This window comes from Camellia sinensis, chromosome 2 (genome assembly GCF_055761805.1).
Source record: "Camellia sinensis isolate YWXY chromosome 2, ASM5576180v1, whole genome shotgun sequence".
NCBI classification, from domain to species: domain Eukaryota; kingdom Viridiplantae; phylum Streptophyta; class Magnoliopsida; order Ericales; family Theaceae; genus Camellia; species Camellia sinensis.
The window spans coordinates 24,681,821-24,691,009 of NC_138962.1; the positions used below are offsets into that span (position 1 = coordinate 24,681,821).

Here is a 9,189-nt window from a genome sequence, read left to right on the forward strand (position 1 = left end):
CATAATTTTTTATTGCATTTTATATTTTTTTCACAATAATAAAATGTTGTAAGTGATGTAAATTATTACTTCTTGGATTCCAAAATATTAGTTCTTTATTTTATTTTTTATTATCACAAAATATAAGTCATTTTTAAAAAATCAGGTAATAAAATAATATATATTTTATATTGTACTATTCTTTTAAATTTATTAACATTAATATACATAAAAAAATATAATTATAACAATTGATATTTAAAAAAATACCATTTTAATTTTAAGGCCAAGTTTGGCAACTCTGAAAAAAGCCAAAAAATTAAAAAATTACTCAAAAAATTAAAAAGTTATCATTATTCATAAAAAAAGTTATTAAAAAAAATAATTTCATACACATCATACAACTCAGCCATCATGAAAAGTCAAAGGGGCTGTGCAGCATTTGTCCCAAGTATTAGACAGTTTGGGGCAATTTTTCACACATTGTTGTTCGGCCCGTGGGGGCCTATCACGGGTCGTGTTTTGATAATCTAAACCGTTGTGTATAAATCGTCAAGTACTATATATCTATAAAAAATCACATTGATTGGATATCGATAGTTACATGATCAAATCAGTTTCCATCATGAAAAGTCAAAGGGGCTGTGCAGCATTTGTCCCAAGTATTAGACAGTTTGGGGCAATTTTTCACACATCGTTGTTCGGCCCGTGGGGGCCTATCACGGGTCATGTTTTGATAATCTAAACCGTTGTGTATAAATCGTCAAGTACTATATATCTATAAAAAATCACATTGATTGGATATCGATAGTTACATGATCAAATCAGTTTTGTATGAAAAAAATGAATTGTGTTATAATTAACGATTGAAAAAAAATAAATATGATCAGATAGCTATCGATATCTGATCAACGTGATTTTTTATAGACATATAGTGCTCGACAAGTTTTACACATTGAACGGTTCAAATTATCAAAATGGGACCCGTAATAGCCCCCACAGGGCGAACAAAACAGTCCACTACAATGCCCGAAAAGTATCCAATAATTTCTTACTAAGAATTTGGCTACGAGACCGTCTAGTTGTCATTTACTCATCTCCAATCTTCTTCTACATACTTCTTTATATAATTTTTTAATATACATTTTTTCATAAAAAGTCAAAAAGTTAACCTAAATATTCATATTTTTTTCTCAACTTTTTAGTTCAAAAAGATAAAAAGTACACTTATTTAAGACATTCCAAACAACCTCTAAATTAGAAGGTAATTTTAAAATATATCAATTATACAATAAAAAAATATTTTAAGACGAGCGGAGGAGAGTATTTTCAATGGATCATGTCAAGGTCAACACTGAAATTAGGAGGGGAAGATTCGATGCGACCCGTTCAAAGCTGGGCTGATGTGATGTGAAGTCATATCGCAATCTTTTTGATTTTTATGATTGACTTAAGCTGCACCAGTAGATCAATTGTTTTGGGGCAATGGTAGAGGGCCACAATTTTTGTGACTTAAATGACTCAAAACTGTTAAAACGACATTGTTTTGAGCACAAAACATGCCAAAACGACATCGTTTTAACAGTTTTGAGCCATTTGAGCCACACAAATTGTAGCTCTCAAACATTATTCTTGTTTTGGGTTATATCTGCGTAGATCAATTCTTTTGGGTTATATCTGCTGGTTTGATTTTGGTTTAGAGAAAAAATTTTAAAAAAAAAATAAATTATTTTTTATATTTTATATTTTTTTGTTTTCAATTAATTTTTTTAATATTTTAAGTAATTTTTATACACATTTAATATAAATACACTTATAAAGTATAATATTTATGAATTTTTTTTTTAAAAAAAATCTTTAAAAAATTTATTAAATACCAAAAATATAACAAAAAATACAAAAATTCAATACATTTTTTTAATATTTTTGTATATTTATTAATTTTTAAAAATATTTTTTTACAAATATTTTACTATTTAGATACAGCTAAGTAGGGTGCATCTGAAAAAGGAAAAAAATGCTTAAAATTTAAAAAATATTCACTAAAAATAAAAAAATACAAAAAATAAAAAATTAATTTCTAAAAAATTGAAATCAAACACACTAAAAGTTTTGTTTGAGATGCTTGGTTGTGATTAAAATATTTAATAAAGATTAAAAAAATTTAAATAATTAATAAGATCACATTCTATTCACTAATTAATTATTATTTTTTTACAATTTTCTATTTAACTATAAAAATAAATTACAAATCATTCAAAACACACAATTATTTTATCTCATAAAATAGCAAAAAAAAAATACTAAATAGCCAAGTTTCCAAACGAGCATTCACTATCATTCGTATTCTATTTTACGAGTCTCACTTTTAATTTCATAATGATAATCTAAATTGTTTATTTTTAAAATTTTATAGTGAAAATCGTATGTGTAAAAAATTAATTTTATCGAATATCACTAAATACATGAACAAAATATATTTTAATAAATAAAAATTAAAAATGAAATTATATTAGCATTTGTTTTTCAATAAGAAAAATAATAGATCCACCGAATAAGAAAAATAATGTCTATCGAATGACTTTCTAGACGATTGCTCGAACGATCGACGTCACTCTTATCTACAGGTGTGTCAATCGGCATCATATCGAATGACCGATATACACAAATTCAAACAATTTGAATGAGTTTAAATTCGGTAGATATAACAATACTCTTTTAATAAATAAAAGAAAAGAGTGTAATTTCAAAAAGTATGTAGAGGGTATAGGTCTAATTAACACATGTCCAATTTGGGCTTAGTCAGGCCGAATTGTTAAAAGGTGTGGAGCATCTTGCCGAATTCATGGGCCTAAGCCCAATTGGGAGGTTCAATAAATGGCGGATGATAACTGGATTCTTGAAGAGAAAGATAAGGAGTTCTGTTTTAACATCGTTTTCCAAAACGACTAACCGACGACAAACTTGCTTCCCAAGCCAGATAGCTTAAATCTGGTGTATTAATCTCTTGTAAGCTTCATGACGTGTCGCTACGACGCTGGTTACATCAACTCAAACTTTTTAATCACACTGACTACTCTTGTTTGGAACCAATGTGTCACTGCCACGTAGACGTGGCTCATTACACTCCATTCGTTCGCACCATCATAGCAGTTCTATATTTTCATTTATTTATTTACAATTTACAATAAACAAATGTATTTATTTACAATTTACAATAAACAATTATATATATAGTGAGAGATATCATCTAGAGAGAGGAACCGCTAGAATCTGCTTCCATTCTTTGTCATTGAGGTACAATTTTTGTTTTTTTGTTTTTGTTTTTGTTTTTGATTTTTGTTTTGAAATATTTCAATTTGATTATATGAAACTCATATAGTTGATCACTCTTTGAGCACATCGTTCTGTGATTTGTGACTCCTCGGTGAATTTTTTTCTGTGGTTTACGAGTCGTGTGTATAGAAAAATCTGTTGTTGTTGTTGTTCTCTCAGAGACGTTTTATCAAACACTTGATATGCAAGTGGAAAGATACACATGTTGTGATTTCAATGAGCCCATTTTGCCTTGTTTAGGTTTAGAATTGATCACTGTTTTATGCTTATGGTCTATACTATACTTTAGATACTGGTTTTTGCTAGGCAGAAGTAATTTTTTGTTTTTTTTTATTTTACATTTTTAAAGGTTCTGATCAATTTGGCTAGTCCCAATTGGTTTGTCAGAAAATTATTAGACAGTCCCAGAGTAATATGCGGCCTTGTTGTCCACGTGATGGTCCCAGGCTATGGGAAACAACAGTCCACACTAATAAGTGAGTCTATCATGTCCCACCCGTAAAATTTTCTGCTACTTTATGCAATATTTTCTCGATTCTGAAGTGTTTAAATTTTTGTAAAAATTTCAGACCTCAACGGGTCTTGTTTGACTAATTATTTGGTACTGTTCTGTTAGCAAGGGTTGTAATGTGTTCAAGGAAATATGATGTATATGGCCTCTATGCACTTCTATTGCCTTATTCTTAAGGAAAAGGCTCCAATTGGATGTTAAATAATCGCCATGTCCTAAGCTTAGGTCTGGATGTGTACACGAAACTCTTTTTAAGAGGGAAATTTTTTTTGGGGTGAATATTTAAGAGGGGAGATTTGTTTTCTTGGAAACTTGTTTTAGGAACCGCAGCGAAACACTCATGAAATTTTAAGGGAAACTTTTCCATGATGTTTCAAAAACTATAGCACGAGTTAAATATACTTGTTAGAGCGCTTCTTATAAATTCTACTATTTTTTGTGCTCTCAAATAATTTTTTCACAGATATGGTGCAGCATTAGTATTTTAATTGATTATGTGAGTATTCTAATACTTTATATTACTATTTTAAGATTCTTAATAATATTTTTCTTTTATAAATATCATATAGTGTTTCTCACTTATCCATATTTTTGAACTACGTTTCACGTTTCTGTCTCTCATATTGAGAGCTATGGGTTTTTTCTTTTCATTCAAGTCTACTCTTACAAAATTATGCATACTTCTCACTGAATTCTACTTTTAAGTCTCTAACACAGAACAAGTTTGAATGGCCTAAATTTTGTAATCCTTTCTAGGAGATAGCTTTGGTTGTAACCATTCCATCTAAACAAAAATGGAGTGGCTGAGGAAAAACTTACTAGAAAAACATGTACATATATATTAATTTTCTATTTCTACCTAGGGGAATAACTTTGCAGTGATATTTACTCATTCTGTCTTCTTAATAATATCCACTCATGTCTGCATATTTTTTGTAATTAAGGACTGTTGATTTCTGACTTGTTACAGTTTTCCTGCCCCGTCGTTTTAGTTGAATTATTTGATAGATTAGAACTATATTTTGCAGACAGGGCATTAAGATGATTACAGCAGCTAAATAAACATATTTGTATCATACTACTATCATGCAATCAAACTCTTTTGTTGTTATGCTGTGGTTATGCCAGAACTTTGAAACAAGTTTTACCAAAAATGGATCCAGAAAAAATTCAACCTGAGAAGCAACCATCGCCTGCTGCTGCCACAAAACCAGCAATCACCTCATGTCGAAAGAAGAAGTCAGAAGACGCCACTTTCTTGGCAGATTTGAGGGATCACATTGATGAGTTCATTCATTCTTCTATGGATGAACACAAAACATGTTTCAAAAATACCATCCAGAAGGTTGATTTCAACTTACATAACAACTTCTATTAACTTTGTACATGTTTTTTCTTGGTTAACATAAACATCTACATACGTTTTTTTATATTTGATGCTGGTGAAACATTGTGGCTGTGCTTTCTCAGATGTTTGGAATGTCGAAAGTTGTTGCAGAAAGGAGCTCGGACATGAAGGAAGTGGAAAGTTCTGTGCCCCTTCAAACTAACGTGGCTAAGTAGTATATATATGTCTAGTTATTCATTTCGTCGTCGGTTGATATTTAGTATTAGAACTACAATGCTTTGTCCAATGCTGGGTTATTTGCAATTTATGCAATCTATAACATTTTGTTTTGGGAAATTTCTCACTTTCTAGTTTGTTCATCTGAGGTGAGTGAGTACAGAACGTCACTAGTATGCTAAGTTTTCCCATTACCTTGTTCCTGATAACTACCTCAATTAGTTCAAAATTGTTATGACTATTGAGCTATGATTCTGATTGTTTAGAGTTTAATTTGCGGAAACAACCTGTGATTTATTCTATACTAGTTATTGTTTGGTAATTAGGTTAGTTCCAACACAGATTGAACGTGTGAAGAGAATAAAAAGTAATTACAGTTCCTGATCGATCTTTATGGAATGTGTCAATTGATGGGGTTTTTTTTTAATTTTTATTTTTACAAAAGATGTTAAATATAGCAAACCCCATACCCTAAAGATGTTTGGGACATTAGCCAATGGTGTTGATCTATGGTTTTTTGTTTTGGGTATTTGGAAGAGAAGTTGAAAACGTGCACTAGCTGTTTGTTTAGGATGAAAAAGTAGAAAGTGAGGGAAAAGAAAAAAAGTTTTTTATGAGTTTGTTTAGCTTGAAAGTGGTGAAAAGTAGAAGAAAATTAATTTTCTTCTACAACCCATATTAACATTATAACTAATTTTTAAAATCTTGCCAAAAACACACAGAAAATTTAATGAAGTGGATGTGGTTTTCATGTAACTATGCATGATTTTGCTGTGATTACTATATTTCAAATCAAAATAATTACAGGGAAAAGAAAGATAACATATTTAGCATGTAGGGTTTAGGGGTTTAGCTATGTGCCATGTAGTCATCAACCTCAAGACAAAGTGAGATTGTTGAGATACACTAAACAAATACGCATGCTAGCCTTCTTTGATTGCAAAGTTAGCATTTTAAGGTGGGGTTTGACAAATACTTTTTTGGTAGGGGTTTTTTTTTTTTTTTTTTTCCCCCTAGAATGTAAAGAAGTTAATGTATTTAATAATTGCTAAAAAAAAATTATTTTCTGGGTGCTTTCAAACTTGCTTTTTTGGTAAGAAATTACCAGTGGATTCAAGAGAGGTCTAAACATCGGTTTTCAAGTTAACAACTCTTTGAACCCTAAATCAATCTCTCTGTTTCCCTAACCCTATACTACAATTTCTAATTTGCTCTTTCAATTTTCAATTCTATGTATGATTCTTCAAGAATAGGAGTTGCAAATTTGTTAAATTAAACATATACATATCATACATTTCATTTCGTAGAAACTATTAAACTAAACATAATCAATGGAGAACTACAGAGCATTGCTTTATGTCATGAATAAAACGATAATAGAAAAAACAATATCATATTCTCGAACTACTTGGTGTGATACTGCGATCAAACCAATGCAGTGTTACCAGCTCATACCATATCATACTGGCGTAGTTTGGTATATACGAGCTGATAACACTACACGTTCTGCACAGGATACCTGTGAATGCAATCTGCCCAAGGATTGTGATGCAATGACTTCACATTTTGAAGAGCTTTCCATGTCACACTGTTACATTTGAACCCACTCCCGAATGCAATTTGCCACACTCGATGCCCTTTTCTCATCCTCCCCTTAGCCTCTATGTAAGCGAGCTCGTACCAGATTGAACTCGACGAAGTGTTCCCAAACCGATACAGAGTCATCCGAGAAGCCTCCACATGTACTGGCAAAAGCTGCAAATTCTTCTCAAGCTCGTCGATCACTGCCCTTCCACCCGCGTGTATGCAAAAATGCTCAAAAGCCAATTTAAAATTCGGAATGTAAGGCTTAATTTTCTTATTAAGCAACTTCCTCTTAATGATAGACATAAAAAAGAGAAGTTGTTCGCTAATTGGCAGCACAAGAGGTCCCAATGTTTTGATGTTGGCTTTAAGTGCTTCTCCCGCGATCACCATGAGATTTTTAGACAACGCAATGCCGCTTTTGCCTTTTTCGTCCTGCTCTTGAGACACGCAGCGAAAGGCTTCATCATTAGCACCGCAATGTGTTCTTACAGCATGGACTAACTTGTATTTGGCCCTGTAGCGGTCCGCGGGTTTGTTTGATAACAAAATAGCCGCTCCGCCAACACGAAACAAGCAATTGGATACCATCATAGATTTCATGTTCCCACAATACCAGTTCTGAGTAATGTTCTCAGTGGTAACAACGACAGCGAAAGTGTTTCGATGAACTTGTAACATGTCCTTCGCGAGATCGATAGCGATCACACCTGCACTACAACCCATACCACCCAAATTGAAGCTTTTAACATTGCTTCTAAACTTGTACTTATTCACAATCATGGAAGATAGAGAAGGTGTTGGGTTGAACATACTACAATTGACTATTAGTATGCCAATATCTTTAGGCTTAATATCGGTGAAATTAAAGAGGCTGTCGAGGGAGTCAAATATGGCAGCCTCGGCTTCTTCGCGAGCGGCGGCGAAGGATTGGCTCGGTGGCCGGAGGTGTAAACCCGCCGGGACGCTGGTCTCCTCGCCAAGGCCGGAGCGCTCGAGGATCTTGCGCTGGAACTCGAGCGACGACTCGGTGAAACCGCCGGTGAGCCGGGAATGCTCGATAAACCAGTTGAACAAGACCTGGAGATGCTCCGGCGGGCGATAACAATAGTAGTCGATGAGGTAAACGGGTTTGGGGCGGGTCATGATGTAGAGAGCAGATATGAACATGAGGAGGGTGGAGAAGATGAGGATGATGAAGAAGTTGTATTGGAGGTGGATGAGTAGTAGAATGGGCATGAAAGTGATGAGACATAGAAGAGTCAACATGTGTGTATTTGGACATTGTATGAGCTTGTTGTATTTGGACTCCGCCACTGGCGGTGGAGGAACCACCTTTTGTGGTTGTGCTCCTGTGGTCATTGTGGAGGAATGGATTAAGAGAAAGGTGGTTGGAGACTTGGTAGTTTGAATTGGTATGGAACAAGGATGGGATGCATTTGAACCAGCTTTACAATATTTATAGAGGAAGGTTGTAAATATCGGCCCATATGAATCGGTATATGGGACCTTCTATACCCATTATTTACAAGTATATCGCGGATACTGTTTGATATGGATCAACGTTTGACTATGTCACCTATCGATACATTGCTCGATATGCTATTTAAAATATGAAAAATATTAGAAAATTTAAAAATTTTATCAAATATTTTATATAGATACAACATGGGGTGAGACCCACACCGATAAAACTTTTGGAAGTGATGCTATACATAATAGGATAAATATTGATGGTGCTGCATTTTTCCCATAGTATCATTGATACTTTAATCTTTAAAAAATTTATTAAATATAAAAAATTATAAGAAAAATATAAAAATTCAGTATATTTTTATATTTTTGTATATTTTTTATTTTTTTAAATTTTTTTTACTTATATTTTACTTTTTAGTATATTTAAGTTAGATACATTTAAAAAGTAAAAAAATTACTTAAAATATTAAAAAAATTACTAAAAATAAAAAATTCAATTTTTAAAAAATTGAAATCAAACAAGATGTATTTTTTTGAAAATAAGCAACTAAAAACAATGTGGTTTTATTTCAATTTTAAACTTAAAATTTAAAATTCTTCAATCTTGAATTAGTTTATAGTGTTTTATTATTATGTAATTACTCTTAAATTGATTTCATAAAACTTTTTATGATGCCTAGTATTACTCAATTTAAATTTAAATTTAAATTGTTAAATTACCGCAACACGGTTATAGCAA

The 9,189-nt window shown here is 32.1% G+C and overlaps 2 protein-coding genes across 3 annotated transcripts; one reads left to right on the forward strand and one right to left on the reverse strand.

Annotated features, from left to right (window-relative positions):
* The first annotated feature begins 2,883 nt into the window (after positions 1-2,883).
* On the forward strand, positions 2,884-5,510 carry LOC114258496 (uncharacterized). Of its 2 annotated transcripts, none has more exons than XM_028198446.2 (4): positions 2,884-3,276; positions 3,665-3,791; positions 4,955-5,171; positions 5,297-5,510. In XM_028198446.2, the coding sequence occupies exons 2-4, from the start codon at positions 3,730-3,732 to the stop codon at positions 5,387-5,389; spliced, it is 372 nt and encodes a 123-aa protein (XP_028054247.2). In that variant the 5' UTR covers positions 2,884-3,276; positions 3,665-3,729; the 3' UTR covers positions 5,390-5,510. The 2 variants fall into 2 exon arrangements, with proteins under 2 accessions (XP_028054247.2, XP_082760465.1); XM_082904339.1 differs by having other exon boundaries at positions 2,886-2,988.
* A 1,143-nt stretch (positions 5,511-6,653) lies between these two features.
* Positions 6,654-8,548, reverse strand: LOC114258495 (3-ketoacyl-CoA synthase 4). Its single transcript, XM_028198445.2, has one exon. It carries the CDS (start codon positions 8,334-8,336, stop codon positions 6,888-6,890), a length of 1,449 nt encoding a protein of 482 aa, XP_028054246.2. The 5' UTR covers positions 8,337-8,548; the 3' UTR covers positions 6,654-6,887.
* Between the last annotated feature and the right edge of the window lie 641 nt (positions 8,549-9,189).

Bases quoted from the DNA above. Each gene is read 5' to 3' on its own strand.
- LOC114258496 (XM_028198446.2), top strand. From the start codon at position 3,730: ATGCGGCCTTGTTGTCCACGTGATGGTCCCAGGCTATGGGAAACAACA. The intron at 3,792-4,954 runs GTGAGTCTATCA...TGGTTATGCCAG, and splicing joins ACAACAGTCCACACTAATAA to AACTTTGAAACAAGTTTTAC. The intron at 5,172-5,296 runs GTTGATTTCAAC...GTGCTTTCTCAG, and splicing joins TCAAAAATACCATCCAGAAG to ATGTTTGGAATGTCGAAAGT.
- LOC114258495 (XM_028198445.2), bottom strand. From the start codon at position 8,336: ATGACCACAGGAGCACAACCACAAAAGGTGGTTCCTCCACCGCCAGTG.